Source organism: Sus scrofa, chromosome 14, assembly GCF_054392235.1.
Source record: "Sus scrofa isolate SSC_HxYL_T2T_F1_AM1 chromosome 14, Sscrofa_HxYL_maternal_Yorkshire_Landrace_v2.0, whole genome shotgun sequence".
NCBI lineage: Eukaryota > Metazoa > Chordata > Mammalia > Artiodactyla > Suidae > Sus > Sus scrofa.
In genome coordinates this window covers 140,305,260-140,321,469 of record NC_139396.1, presented here as the reverse complement: position 1 = coordinate 140,321,469, position 16,210 = coordinate 140,305,260, and the positions used below count along the sequence as shown (strand labels likewise).

The 16,210-nt window shown below is 41.7% G+C and overlaps 1 protein-coding gene across 7 annotated transcripts in view; it reads left to right on the top strand.

Moving 5' to 3' along the window:
* Nucleotides 1–16,210, top strand: part of SORCS1 (sortilin related VPS10 domain containing receptor 1) — a 531,938-nt gene that overhangs the window by 394,802 nt on the left and 120,926 nt on the right. For all 7 annotated transcript variants that reach the window (XM_084993370.1, XM_084993369.1, XM_084993368.1 and 4 more), the window contains exons 7-8: nt 10,211–10,329; nt 12,789–12,878. In XM_084993370.1, the coding sequence (XP_084849496.1) occupies nt 10,211–10,329; nt 12,789–12,878 (209 nt within the window). The remainder of the gene's footprint in view (nt 1–10,210; nt 10,330–12,788; nt 12,879–16,210) is intronic.

The window sequence follows — 16,210 nt, the reverse complement described above, 5'->3', positions numbered from 1 at the left end:
CAAGCATCCAGGCTTAATCCGCCAGCACCTAACACTTTTGTCTTTCTAATAGTGTTGTTCTGACCCCATTTTTCATATTGCCTAAGTCTCTTGATTTCAACCACTATTGATTTCTACTTGGCCTCTCTGATGTAGCAGCTAAAGACAGACCTGAAAACCAACAAGAAAAGCATGAAATAAGATAACACAGGCCTCCCCACTCAACAAGGAAAAACCTGACAGTGACAGTGCAGTAACTGACTCAGCTGGGCAGCTTTCAAATTAGGTCCTTTGTATCCATTTCGTGCTACATTCCCTGCACCCTCTGTGAGGAGGTTTGTGCCTTTATTTCCCAAGGATGTGAGCACAGAGAAGAAACTTGTCATCTCCAGATCTTAATTCTAGGGCAAAGGACTGGCTTTCTCCAGGGTTCTCAGGCTCCCCCAGGACTCAGCAGTACCAGTCCATATACCATGGATGTGTGGCAGTTTCTAAGGGTTTGGAAATTTCCTCATACTTCTGACTCATGCTTTAAAACAAAATTTAAAAGGTAGCATCATAAAGATCTTGGCACTCACTCATATCTCTTCTTTGCCCTATATGTTCTCAAGCAACAAAGGTGCTACAATCATGCATTATATTCCTATCATTTATATGATGCTTCTGCACTAGATACTTTTTAGCTGCTCTACTTAGAACAATGCTTGGAAATAAGGCTTCTTATTATTTTCCTCACTTCAGCTGAGAAAAATGAGGCTACAGTGATTAAACACTTTTGCCATTGCTGAAGGACTAAAATTTGAAGCTGGGTCTGGTTCACTCCAGACCTATTTATTAGCCATTCATTTGAAAAACATAGTTAGACATCCATGCTATGCCAGATGCCCTTCTAGAATAAGGTATAGTAGGGGAAGTTGCAAAAGCCCTGCCCTTGTAGAGTTTACCTTCTAGTTAGAGGAGACAGATTATAAGCAAATGCGTAATGCCAGGTGGCGATGTTGGGGACATGGCTCAGATCATCAGAGTCGAAAAATGAAACACATGAACACCGGGAGATCTCGACAAGGTTCTTTACTTCTGCAGAAGGGTGCGGGTACTCCAAAAAGCGCACACACCGAACAAAGGACCCTCCCCTATTTATCCCTAATACAGGTGCTTTACCTGTCCCCTTTCCATAGGTCAGGTCAGGGTGCACATTCTTCCCAGTTGGCTAATTTGAAACAAATTGTTACTGGGAGAAGAGGGAAAGAGGAGGGGAGGTCGCAGCCAAAACCAGAGCAAAATGGAGTAACCAAGATTTCCTTTGATAGAAAAGACATTATGTTACTTTCCACAGTGATAAGTTCTAGGACGCAAAATAAAGCAAAGTCTAGCCAGGGAGTGATTGAGAGCTGTCAAAGAAGGAAGCTCTGATGAGATGGCATTTGGTATTTCAGCCAAGTCCTTATGGAAATAAGGAAGAGACCTGGGCCAGCCAGGTGGAACAGCATGTGTGAAGGGTTGAGTATCTGGGCATGCTTGGCATGGCTGAGGTATAGAAGGGAGGCAAGGTGACTGGAGGACAGAGAGGGCAGGCAAATGTGTTGTCCCTTTGTGTTTATATCACCTTGGAAGGCAAATATTATGCCTTATTGATCTTTACTGAACATTTATCATGCTTCAAGTATGATATTCAGTATTAAAAGTGATACAAACAGAAAGTAAGTGAAGAAGTAGTGGATTGAAATACCCACATGTCTCAGAGGCTGTGCCTTGAACTGACTTTCTGCCCTGGCATTAATCATATAACATATATAAGTAAATACTGCATGTCCCTCCCTTCAAAAAGCCCTGGGGAAGACATGCTACATATTTTCTCCACCATGCACAAAACTTTCATTTCTTCCTGCCTCCCTTCCCTCCCGCTTCCTATTTTCTTCCTTTCCTACTTTGTTCTTTTCATCGTCTCTTTCCCTTTTTCTTTTTCTTCCTCTCCCCTACCCTGCCCCTTTTCTTTGTAAAATTTAGTTTGGAAAGTTTCTGGAACAAATGTGCTTTTTGGGTTTTCATGGCCAGGTGTGACCTTATGGACAGCTTGGTGTTCTAGTGTGGTTTTCCCACAAAACAGATGGCCCCCCTTCCCCAGGCCCATCTCCCATTCTCTCTCAGGCCTCTGCTCTGGCCCAGTGCTCCTGCTTTCAGGAATGGTGCTTTCTCCCAGGCAGAGTTCCAAGCAAACTTCCAAGTTTTTGTCAGCTTTTCCATGGCTGTCCCCATGCTCACGCCACCCCCCTCCCCTGGACCAGGTAGTTGTCCCTCTGAGAGTTGGAGTCAATGGTAAAATAGTCTGTATTCTCAAGTGTTCTATAGGCCATGAGTGCACAACAGGCCTACAGCTCTGTGTGATATCAAGTAGCATAAAGACAGAGTCATAGGAGAAGTCCTGACACAGAGTAGGCCATCTGTAGAGGCTCGAAGGTTAGATGCCTCTCACCTGGGGGCCCATAGCACCTGTACTTGCACCTCTCCCAGGATACACTCACTCCACTGCATCATCCTTGGTAAGTGATTTTCTGGATTCTACTAAATTATTCTATCTTCTTGTTCTCTCTCTTGTCCCCAGGTCGCAGTCCTGCATTTGGCAAAAACTGTGTGACCCCAGACTTTCCATGTAATAATCATGACCTCCTGAATGTCCATAGGTAGCAATACAAGATAAGAGTTAGAAAGTTACACTGGACCAAAATCAAGAGATTCCCTAGAAGAGAGTGATGCCACTGGCTCCTCATGCCAAGGAGAACATTTGATCTAATCTTATCATTTTCCCAGAAATTTTTTGTCCTCCATATAGTCGTTCAGGGGCTGAGGCTGGAGTCTCACTCTTGAAGATCTCAGGTTCTTTTTTTAAAAATTTATTTTATTGAAATATAGTTGATTTACAGTGTCATGTTAATTTCTGCTATACAGCAAAGTGATTCAGTTATACGTATTCTTTTTCATATTCTTTTCCATTATGGTTTATCACAGGATAATGTAGTCCCCTGTGCTTTAGAGTAGGACCTTGTTGTTTATTCATCCTGTGTAGATAGTTTGCAACCACTAATCCCAAATTCACAATCCATCCCTCCCCAAGCCCCCTCCCCCTTGGCCGCTGCGAGTCAATTTTCTGTGTCTGTGAGTCTGTTTCTTTTTCATAAACAAATTCATGTGTGTGATATTTTACATTCCACATATAAGTGATACCATATAATATTTGTCTTTCTCTTTTTCTCTTAGGAAGATCTCGGTTTCTAACTAGTATCTGTTACAGAGAACTCTAAGATCCTGATGGGAATGAAATTTATTTGAGCACAATTTTGTTGACATGTGTACACCTGTGTGTGTGTGTGTGTGTTTGGTGGGAACATTAATAGGAATGTTCTAGAATAAATACTAGGATGGTAGAAAGAACAAAAAATTTATATACAGATGTATGGGCTTTAAAAACTTCTTTAAAGTTGAAAATTAATGGGGGGAGCGAAGGAGACTTTTAAAGTGCTTAATCTTGCTGGCATAATTTATGGTTTTATTTAAAATTAAACTTTTACAACATGAAGGCATATGAAAGGATTTGGGGCTATTTAAATGTGTTAAATGGTAGAATCAATGAATAGAGTTCTGGCAATCATCAATACAGTTTTTGCTTCATCATCTAGTAGCATATCAGCTTGTACAAATCTCCTCCTAAATATGGAGTTCTTCACCTGTAAAAAGTACCTTTCTCTGGATTTTTTACAAAGTTTAAAAGAAAAAAAAAGCATGGTATATGATCCCATTAAGCACAGTTCCTGACCCAGAGGAGAGGTTGCTCTGGTTATTTTGGAGGTTAATGCTGCAGTTGCTGTCAATAGAGCCATTCTGGGAAGGGAGAGGTCTGCCTGAGCCTCAGGAAAAACTCTCCAGAAGAAGGCTCAGGAAGTATTTAGATAGGATAATAGGAAAAGAAAAGGCAGTTGAAAGCAAGGGAGCTCTCCAAATGAGCATGAGGTGCCAGCCAGGAATGCACGTGGGGTTTAGAAAAGGGAAGAGCCCTGGAGAAACACAGGGGCCAGCAGCATCATAGAGCTTTGTTTGTTGGGGAAGAGTGAGAAGGAAACAGGTTTCAATGGCTAAAATATGGCAACAATGTGTCAGACCCTGAAGTCAGTCATCTGACTTTGAAAATTTATTTTTTTTTTTAATTCTAAGAACCCTCGTTTTATGGAGAAAATGTCTGAAGCCTCATTTGGTAAATGACCTTCTCAGGGTCACATAGCATGTGACGGACAGAGCCCAGACCTAGAACTTCACTCGAAGGGGAGGGAGACCCTGACCGACAAACGTGGCTGCCAGCAGGCTGCTCTGGGTGCTGAGCGCCAAGGTGACTGCCTGCCCTCCTCAGAGCCCTAGGTATTTTCCAGTTCTGCCGCAACAACTACTTCACCTGCCTGCATGGACTGTTTATTATCTGTTAATTATACACAGAGAATATCTTTGGTGTTTTAAAGAAGTTACTGTAAAAATAGCATTAATCTGAACCCCCCCAAAATGAATATAAAGGAAGATATTGGAGTTCCCATTGTGGTTCAGTGGGTTACGAACCTGACTAGTATCCGTGAGTTTGATCCCTGAACTCACTTAGTGGGTTAAGAATCCAGCGTTGCTGTGAGCTGTGGTGTGGGTCACAGATTTGGCTTGGATTGGATCCTAAATTCTTGTGGCTGTGGTATAGGCTGGCTGCTGCAGCTCCAATTTGATTTGACCCTTGACCTTTGATTTGACCTTGACCTTTGATTTGACTTTGACCCTTGATTTGGACCCTGCTGCAGCTCCAATTTGATTTGACCCTGACCCTTAGGTTCACATGTGTGAACCTCCTCGTGCCACAGGTGTGGCCCTAAAAAGACGAAAGAAACGAAGGAAGGAAGGAAGAAAGATGGTCTCAGGTAGAAATCTGTAGTACGTAATAGTTGGTTCCCTTGAGAAACAGTGAGCAGTACTGGTGATGAAAGGGGGGCTTTGATCATGGGGGCACAGTTCCCATTATTTGAGCACAGTCCAGCCAGACCCTGGCTGAACACCTTTCTTGAGTCCTGACTGAAGTCCTCACAACCACCAGAAAGATGGTGCCTGTTTATTCCCATTTTACAGACTTGGGAGGTAAAGTGATTTGCTTAGATCTACCAAGCTAACAGGCCTTGAGCCTGCATTTAAACCCCTGTTCCTCTGCTTCACATCTAGCCTTTAAAAGGCAGCTTCTTTTCTTTAGTGCAGCACAGATTGGGGGCATGGGAATTGCATTATTCCAAGCAGCAGCTGTTGCAGAGAACGAGGCTGCTTAAAAAGAGCAGCACAGTGTCCTAATTACCTGTGGCAAGGAAAACATCTGTGTGGGGAAAGTAATGAAATTAATTCTAAAGTCTAGCAGTTGCCTACATTAATTGACGTTAATTAATGCCAAATTACAAGATACTTCCTATGGAATCGCATCATACACTCACCAGAATTGAATATGGAAAGAGTTCATCATACTTAATGCTATTACAGCAAGCCCCTAGGGGAAGAAAGAGTGATTGGTCCCTCATTATGAAGTACAGCCAATTTCTTTCTGTTTCCATTAGGAGGGGAAAGAGAACAAACCAGGAGCACTTTACCACCGGCAGGCGGCTGGGAATTCATCATTTCCCCTTCAGGTTGCAAACTTCACTTTGAGCCACACTAAGCAAGAAATGGTGGTTTCAGGACCTCTTCCCAGGGCTTTTCTTGTACCCCTCAGTAGTCCATTTTGTAATTCTCAGCTCACGGCATAACTCTGCCTCAGTTGGTGGCTTGAGGAGGGGAGGAAGCTAGGACATGCAGAGGCATTAGAAATGATTCTCTAATTCTTGTGAGTAGGACTGCTGAAACCCACAGGGAGCCTCGGCCCCTTCCCCTGAGAGATGCGGACTAGAGATTTGCACCTTGGTTGTCTGCTTCTCTCATACCACTGCCTCTCTGCTAGGTGACATCTCATATATATCTTTTATTCACTTTTCCCATGCAAACATACATATGTAGATATCTATATATACCACTTGCGCCAAATTGGGTCCATATGCACGTATTTTGGTAACCTACTTTTTAAAAAAACTTTTATTTTGGAATAGTTTTAGATAAACAGAGAAGTTACCAAGATGGTGCAGCTTTAGCCTGCTTCCCCTAATGTTAACATCTTAGACAACCGTGCTCTATTTTTCAAAACTAAGAAATTGACATCAATATAACATTATTAATGGTTAAGTTATTTTTGTGATATAAAATGTATTCAGCATTTCTGTAAATCATATATACTCCAGAAGCAGAATTTTAATAGCAGGCTCTGTATGATCCACAGCCTATTTAGCTGTTTCTCTAATTGTTGGCCATTTTGTTTTTTATGTTTTATAAACAGCACCATACAGCTACCAAAGTAGCTACATCTTGACATACATCATTAATTACTTCTTCAAGTAGAACTTTCAGTACTGAACAAAGGTCAAAAGGTATTTGATCACATTGCCAAATTACCCCCAGAAAAATAGAAATGTACAAATCGTCTTTTATTTATTTATTTATTTATTTGCATCTAGGTGTATCCATTAGTAGTTAGAAGCCAAAATACACTTAACAAAAATTGACCCCACATTTTCTGGGGTCTTTTATGCAACACAGTGGAAATAAACCAGACTTGGTGTCAGGCTGACATAGTTTGAAACCCCATACTGCCATTTCTATAAGTTCCTTGAGCTTCCTTCTCTTTATCTGCACAATCAGTTGATAAAATATACTCTGTGGTATTGTTAAGGTTAAATGTGAACATGCATTAGGATACCAGACACATAGATGCTCAACAGATGTATTAGTTTCCTTGTTCTTTTAATTTCTCCTCAAATCCCTCAGATTCATGATTTCTGTACAGTTGAGTTATAAATATGAAAAGTTTATATATATACATATTTATATTTATTTTTGGCCACACTTGCAGCACATGCAGGTTCCTGGGTCAGGGATCAAAGCTGAGCCACAGCAGTGATTACTCCGGATCCTTCACCGCTAGGTCACCAGGGAACTACTGAAAAGTTTATTTTCATATTTTCTGTCTTATGTTTGTTCAGAGACCTTTAAAGAAGAAGTTGAGGTTTTAAGAAAGTATTAAATACATTGCAAATGAAATAAGCACTGTGTATTCATCAAGAAGTCCTCATTAGATGGCAGTCTTAGAAAGTCTAATTGAAAGTTGTTTTTGTGATTTGAAGCCTGAGACTTTAGGAATCTTTGAGTCAATTGCTTTTATTCCTTATCTCACATAAGTAGAAGCACGGAGAAAAGGCAGCTGTAGGTTCAGTACAGTCAGTAACCATGTACTCAGTAATGTCATCAGAAACAGGTTCGTTCTATCTCTGTGTCATACTTTTTATGTAAACTTAGCTGTATGTGCAAGAAGGCTGGAGCTGTCCCAACATCACACTGACACAGTGTGGTTGGTGGTAGAAGAGGGTCTTTTGTTGTGCCTCCCTGTAGCCCCTTTAAAGATCTCTCACTTCTTATGTATTAGAACTTAGTTTAAATGCGCTCACCTAAAGCAAACAGTGAAAAGTAGAATAGGAAGACATTGAGTGGGCACAGACCCAAGTGGATTATTCCATGCATGTCAGAACTTCTGAGTCATGTGGAAGAAAGACAAGTCATCAGATCCAGTACTGTTTTTTCTGGCAAAGAGGCAGAGGGGGAATGGACCCTGGGCAGGTCACCGACAGTACTCGATAGTGAAATATAACTGGAATACTCAAATTCAGGGTTTTTTTTGTGTGTGTATGTGTGTTTTGTTTGTTTGTTTGTTTGTTTTGTTTTGTTTTGTTTTGAGGAACTTGTGTACCTCACACTGATTTAATCATTATGAAAAGTACCAAAAGAGAAAACAGGCATAGTATTGTTGATAGTAACACCTGACATTTGTACAACTTTCAGTTTCAAAGCATTTAACATAGGTTATTTCTGTTAATTCTTGGAGCCAAATTATGAGATCGTTAACCTTGGCATCCTCATTTAATGGATGCAGGTAGCAAGACTCAGGAAGATGAAGCGATTTCCTTTGCATTATGCAGCTAGGAAGTGACCACACCAGAATTCAAGCCCAGGTCTCATGGATGCCAGTCTCCCTATATATGACCCTGAGACACCTTTTGAAAAACAGAACTCAACTAAAAGCTGTAAAAGGGTTGATGGAGTGTGAACTTTGTTGGCAGAGGGGCACGTTTCCCATTGTGTCTCAGTGGGTTAACAACCTGACTGGTATCCACAAGAATGCAGGTTCCATCCCTGGCCTCACATGGTGGGGTGAAGGATCTGGCATTCCCATAAACTGCAGTGTAGGTCACAGGTGCAGCGCCCATCTTGAATTGCTGTGGCTGTGTTGTAGACCAGTGGCTGCAGCTCCAATTCAACCCCTAGCCTGGGAACTTCCACATGCCGCAAGTGTGGCCCTAAAAAGACAAAAAAAAAAAAATGTGTGCAGTGAAGAAGACCATCTAGGAAAAGGATGAGTCCCAGACATTCTTTTCAAGGATACAGGTCATGAGTTATGCCCTAAAATGAAACTATCAGGATGTCTGGAAAAGGAGATAGGGAAGGCACTGTAGAAGGCTTTTCTTTAGTTTTTCTTTGAAGGACTAGATGGGATAAAGTACTTGAGAGCTTCCCCATACCCACACCTGACAGTGGGATAAAGGAAAACCTTGGATAAAGCTTTCCTCCTGTCCTTAGAGCCAGATGGAGCCAATGTGCATGCCGCCCCCTAGTGGCACTCCTTATAGGATACAAGTTTACCCAAGTTCTTTAAGTAAAAGTATTAGATGATGTTTCCTTAAGGGAAATCATTAGTGAATCCTTATATCCAGCTCAGCATACTATTGTCTACTCCCATTGCACATAAATAATCACATCCTGATTTTTTTTCATTTGAAAGAGTGGATTTCTTCATACATCTTTGATGTCCTAAAATCAAACTCACCCATTCATTAAGCATCAAAAAGAGGTAATATAACTTACTTTTGTACTCAAAAAGATAGAGTCCAGTAAAGTGGCATGTGCCAAGGAATATTTATTTATTGGGTACTGTGTGCCAGGAACGGTGTTAGAATCTGGAGGTATAGCAGGGAACAACAACAGCAAAAGAGGTCTCCTCTGTCTTCATGAAGATTAAATTCTGATTGGGGCAGAGCAGAAATAAATCATAACCAAGGTGGTTTTTAGATTGTGATAAGTTCCATGATGGACATGAAGAGGATGGAGTGTTATCAAAAGTAATCATGGCAGGCTGAACTCTAGACCTTCTTTGGAAACAACCTGGGGAGAAGCATTTTAGGCAGAGGGCATACAAATGAAAAACTTCTGATACGGTAGAAAGTTTGGCCAAATTTCTGAACAAAGTGTAGGTCAGATTAGAAGAATCACAGGGAGAGAAGAGATGAGCTTGAGGGGAGATGGAAGGAGTGGTTGTGGAGGGCTTGAATTTATTCTGAGTGCAAGGAGGCAAAGGGAGTTTTTAGTTAGGAGGTGACATCTGATTAGTAGAGAGGGCAGAATAGCTGTGGGTGAAAAACAGGGACAGCCTCCCTGATACAATATATTTTCAGCAACAGAAATCACATCTATTAAGTTATTACTACTGACGGTTATCACCTGCTGTAATCTCAGGTGAGATGCTAGGTCTTGGTTTACTCATCTATGAAATGAGAGCACCATTTTTGAGTTGGTAATCTCCTCCGTTCTACTTTACTTTCAGTTAGTAGTGGAAGAAAAACCTTGATCATGACATAGAACCTTATTGTTCATAACAACTGCATCAGATGACTGATGACTGCATGGATGTGTGTTGATTTATCAGGAGTCAGAATGTAAAGGTGGACCTCTTAATGAGAAGAAATAACTGTGAAAGCACAAACACTGTTGCCAGTTTGTGAAAATACTTTCACTTAGGTTCGGGAGGAAAAAATGTAACAGGAATTTAGTATTCTAGGATAACAAGAATTGGTAGACATAGTGATGGTGGTGTTGATAACGAGTGAGTAAAATGATAATGATAATGTTAACAATAACAATGACAGTAATGTAGTTAATAAAGAACGTGAGGTTTGTTTGAAGAATTGGAGATGTCCCCTGTGACCCTCATGCTCATGTGTCTTATCACCCTACCCCCATTTTTTTTTTTTTTCAGATTCACAATATCTGACTTGCAGAATGCAGAACTGCACAGAGGCCAACAGAAATAAACCTTTCCCAGGCTACATTGACCCAGACTCTTTGATTGTCCAGGACGATTACGTGTTTGTTCAGGTATGAAAGATCCACTTCCCTGGATTGTCTCAAAGACGTTTTCCTTTCCCTGCTTCTGCTCCTAAGGCAGCCCCCTTTGCCTGCTTACACTTCCTTAAGAACAATAAAGAAAGAAAAAAGCCTTATTTTTTTTAACAAAAGGAACTTTACCAAGTTGAAGCTTGAATCCTAACAGAGTAGTAATTAGTTCCCTGGGGCAGTATTTGGAGGACCCTGTCAGTGGGGGTGCTGGAGACAGTGCCCAGAGTACTCAGCTTTGTCTCTAGATCAGGTGCACTTGCCTTTTTCCCCCTCATCTGTGTTCCAGAGAGGCTCCCTTCAGTCATCAGCAGGAAGGAGCAGAAGAAGGGGGTCTCTTCCTATCAGGAGAGCATTCAGACGATGAATCTCCTCCTAGTACCTGCCTTGAAAATGCAGAAACAGGTGGTGACAAGAAGCTGTGTGGTGGCTGGAGGTGGTGGGAGGCAGAGCCGAGGTGGAGCGTAATCAGCCATTATTGTCAGGCACGACTGTGATTAGGTTGGAGAGAATGTAGACGAAATGTATTCAGACAGGTTTTTTACCTCCAAAGAGAAGCTGTGGGTTCAAGGGTGGTTAGAAGAGAGAAGGAACAAATAAATAGGCTTTGTTTTTTTTTTTTTTTTTCACATCTAGGCTTGTTTGGACAGAACATTTAAAAATTCAGTTATTGCTTTCCATGTTAAAATTGACAAAAGTATATTTGCCAAATAGTGTGTATATATAAATACATATATGGTTTTACTATGAGACATTTAGGCACTATTGTATTTATTTGGACAAGAAATCATAATTCAGAGTATTTAAGCCCATGCATTGGTAAGCAAGTGTTCCAAGTGATTATTATCTGCCTGTGTACATAATTACACACACACACACACACACACACACACACACACACATCCTTTTCCTTCAGGAAAATGAGTAATGAGCACTCTGATAACTTCAGCATCAAATTATCAAGTGACATTAAAATGGAAAATGGTTACACATATTGTTTTATTTATAATTCATTTCTCTATCAGTCTTGCTTCCAGGGGCTGATCCAATTTTCTAATAACAAGTTTATAATCCACATATATGATTTAGAAAGGCGAATCCATTCTGCATTTAGAGTTTCATATATTTCCTGCCCAGGCCACTAGGAACATGATCCTGTAACCCATCACTAGGACAAAGAGGTGATCTGGCCACATGGTGCTGAAGATGATAACTTTCTAGTCACCTTTTTTATGCATCTGATGAAATTCCCCCAGAGCATTTGTTGACATTCTGAGTACACAAACTCCAGCTGACTTCAAACTCCAGGTGTTTACATGAGTTAAGAGTGACAACATGAACTCACAGAAACTGAGAGTTAGAATGGTGGTTTTCCTTGGCTGGAGGTGTGGGTAGGGAAATGGGAAGCTGTTGGTCAAAGGGCGTACATGTCCCGTTATAAGATGATGAAGTTCTGGGGATGCAGTGTACAGCTTGGTGGCTATACTGCCTTATATGCTTGAAAAGGTATTAAGAGAATAGCTCTGAAATGTTATCCCCAACAACACACACACAGAGACACACAAAAATCTTAAGGGAAAGGATGAAGGTGTTAACTGACCTTATATGTGGTAACTAACCTTATATTTTCACAAAGTATGCCTGTCAGGTCATCCTGTTGTACACTTTAAACTCGCATGTGTAATTTGTTTAGTATCTCGAGAAAGCTGGGAAAAAAGCGTGGCTCCAAGGGAGAGCGAGATTGGCGGTACACCCCTGCCAAGTCACCTGCTGGTGCTTAGCTGAGGTGGAGACCAAGCCGCTACTCACTCTCCCTCAAACCCACAGCTTCTTGGGGCTGGACGCCCTGGACAGACCCAGTGGCTGATGGCTGTGAGGGGTAGCTCACAGTTCTCTTCTGGAAGGCCCCGGGCTAGAATGACTCTGAACCGCACTGGAATGAGTCTGAACTGTGATCCTGGCTTGGCTTTTCGTCTAACTCATTGGCACCACTGCTCTGGGGGCCATGTTCACAGCCAGCAGTGTGACTGCACAGAATTCAGTGCCCATACAGGTTCTGACCTGTATGGTTCGCTTCTGATCTGGCCCGGGTACTCTCAGTCTCAGGGCTAGATTGCTGGGCTGCTGCAGCACATTGATCCAATATACCCTGAGGCTTGTATCACTTTTAAAAAAACAACAAAAATGTTTCCTGGCTCCCCAGCCACAGGGCAAATCGCAGGATTGTATTTTTGTCCACTGGGTTCCGTTTGGGCCTCTAACCAACTCACATACACTGTCTGTTTTAGAAAAGAATGCCAACTCTTTACATGTGCCCACAGCGGTCATTCATGCCCTTGTGTTGGCAGCTACCCACTTGCATTCAGGGACTGGTCTTGTAGGACCTGGAGCTGGAACTGTTGTCAGCAGCTCCTCTTACGACCTTTGTGTTTATGCTCCAGCTGACGTCAGGAGGACGGCCACATTACTACGTGTCCTATCGAAGGAATACCTTTGCCCAGATGAAGCTGCCCAAGTATGCTTTGCCTAAGGTATGGCCTGAATCAGTCTCTCAATTTCAGTATCCACTCTTTTCCCCAAGGACCCTTTCTGTCTCTCAGAGTTATTTATTTCTCTGCATCCCCCATCTCTGATTCTCAAGTTCACTTCTTTTCTTTTTTGCCAATCTCATAACCTTCCCTTCTCTCAGTGGTCCCTCCCTCCTCCATCCCTCCCCCACCCCACCCCCTCTAATCCTTTGGAATTCTTGGTATAGGAGCATCTGAGTAAACAGATAACTGGTTGGCTTTTGCTTTTCCAGTGTATTATTGGTTTTCTAGCAAGACAGAAACTATGCTTTGGCTACACAGTATAGTAGTACAACAGGCAGGATACATTTACATTCCGTTTCTTTGTTATTAATTATGGAGAGGTTGTGCAGCTGTAACTGTCTGACTGTGCTTTCACTCATTGGAACTTATGAGACTGGTTGTCTTTAGGGTTCGGAGACACAGCTAATTTTTTAGACTTTCCCAAAGACACGCTCCTTTGAAAATAGTGGCAGACAAATGTTAAAAGACTTCCAGCTGCAGACGTCCCCAGGCTCGCCAAAAACACTAAACTACGTTAATACAGAGCGCCACCTAGTGGAGTTGAAACTGACTTGGGCGCTCAAAGCTGTGGATTTGAGACCTTGCTGCCACTGTGATGTATTTTAATAAAGTTGCCAGAAATTAACACCTTTTGCCTTTTCTCCCCCTAGCAACAGTCGCTGAATTTCCAGTGTCTTTAGTTTAAATTTTTATTGAAGTGTAGTTGATTTACAATATTATATTCACTTCAGGTGTCCAACATAATGAGTCAGTATTTTTATAGATTATATTACACTTAAAGTCATTACAAAATAATGGCTATGTTTCTCTGTACTGTACAATGTATCCTTGTTGCTTATTTATTTTATACATGGTAGTCCATGTCTTTTATCCTATACCTCTATCTTATCCTCATGTCCCTACCCACTTCCACACCCCACTGGTAGTTTGTTCTCTATCTCTGTGAGTATGTTTCTGCTTTTCTTTTTTGTCTTTTTAGGGCCACACCCATGGCCTATGGAGGTTCCCAGGCTAGGGGTCAAATTGGAGCTGTAGCCGCTGGCCTATACCGTAGCCACAGTAACACCAGACCTGAGCCGTGTCTGCAGCCACAGCTCATGGCAACACTGGATCCTTAACCCACTGAGCAAGGCCAGGGATTGAAACTTCATCCTCATAGATAGTAGTCAGATTTGTTTACTCTGAGCCACAACGGGAACTGTTTCTGTTTGGTTATATGTATTTATTTGTTTTATTTTTTATATCCCACATATACATGATAGCGTAGAGTATTTGACTTTCTCTGTCCTATGTATTTCACTAAACATAATACTCCCTAGATCCATCCATGTTTTCATAAGCGGCAAGATTTCATTCATTTTTATGGCTGAATAATATTCTATTGTGTGTGTGTATCCCACATCTTTGTTATCCATTCATTGGCTGATGGCCACTTAGGTTGCCTACATATCTTGGCAATTGTAAGTGATATTGCTGTGAACATTGCAGTGCATTTATCTTTATGAATTAGTGGGTTTTTGTTTGTTTGTTTTCTTTGGATATATACCTAGCAGTGGAATTCCTGTATCATATGGTTCTGGTTTTAGCATCTTACGGAACTTCCATACTGTTTTCCATAGCGGCTGCACCAGTTTATATTCCCACCAACAGTGTATGAGGGTTCTATTTTCTCTGTATCCTTGCCAGCATTTCTTATTTGTAGACTTTCTGACAACATACATTCTGACAGGTGTGCCTTGATCATAGACAAGGGAGAGGTATGTGGCTGTAAGAACGAGACAGTGTATGTTTAAATATAGTTCTAGCTCAACTTTGAACTCTGGCTGAACAAAGAAAATAAACAATTTTTATGGTGTTTTCATGACTCTTATATTTTTATCCATGACTTTGTAGTATGTTATCTTGGACCAGTGCCAGCTACCTGCCCAGGAAATCTGTGGTTTTATGCACAAGGGCGCTAAACATCCCCTTCCCCTGGAAAGGCAGTAGTATCTGAGTGCTCTGGCTTCTCCAGGCAGAGTCCTCCTTCTTGGCCATCCCTCTGCCCCCTAACTCTATCATAGTGAAAGGTGAGCTGTAAACCTCAGCCCATGAGAGGTAATAACACATTAAATTACGCTATTAACTCCGAGGAAATATATCCATGTGAGTCATTATTATGTTCAGCTGGTAAGAGATTCAGAGATTAATGACAGTGGTAATTGCCCAGAACTTTATGCTGGTGCCTGTTTATGTTTCGGTGGTCCTTGCTCTTGATTTGGCTTAAAATACTTTCTCCAAAGACAAACACAGCATTGGAGTTGTGCCTAGGATAAGAATGGTGTAAAGTCAGTATGTAAAAGGAAAACGGAAGTGTTATGAAAATGACCCTTGGTAATCTTTTAGGAAGGTCCATTGGGCAGTGATCATGTTACCTTGGTAAGTCCAACAGAGGTGTTTGGTTGTGTTTTTCCCTTGAGCACTGAAATAAATTTGCCGCTTCATTGATTGACCAACAAATGAAATAGTTGGCTTGCAAGAATTATACCTTTAAGATTTCTCTTGTGGCTTAGTGGGTAAAGGATCCAGCATTGTCACTATAGCATTGTGGGTTTGAGCCCTGGCCCAGGAATTTCCGCATGCCACTGGTACAACCAAAAAAAGAGAAATATTAACACCTTTAAAAACAATAATTAACTCAATGCAGTGAGATGCTTCTGTTTAAGAGGCATGTAGGAACTGAGAGCCAATCAGGTGACAGATCCAAGTCATTTATCTCATGCCTGCTTAAGCCCAGGAATATGCTTTTTTTTGTTTGTTTGTTTGTCTTTTCTAGGGCCACATCTGCGGTATATGGAGGTTCCCAGGCTAGGGGTCCAATCCAAGCTGTAGCAGCCGGCCTACGCCAGAGCCACCACAACACGGGATCCGAGCCACATCTGTGACCTACACCACAGCCCACGGCAACGCCGGATCCTTAACCCACTGGGCGAGACCAGGGATCGAACCCACAACCTCATGGTTCCTAGTTGGATTCCCTAACCACTGCACCATGACGGGAACTCCGGCATATGCTTTTTGAGTGGAATAAGTTTCAACCAAACATAATGCTATTTGCTACAGAATTGAGGTGAGAATCCAAGTCTCCTGACTCCCAAACTGACATTCCTTCTATTATACTTTTCTACGCTTGAAAAAAATGAGCAGTTCTATTATTAAAAGGGAGCAGCATCACCTCCCCCCCAAATTTTAATATATGAGGGGTATTCAGAGAAGAGTCCCATTGGCCTCAT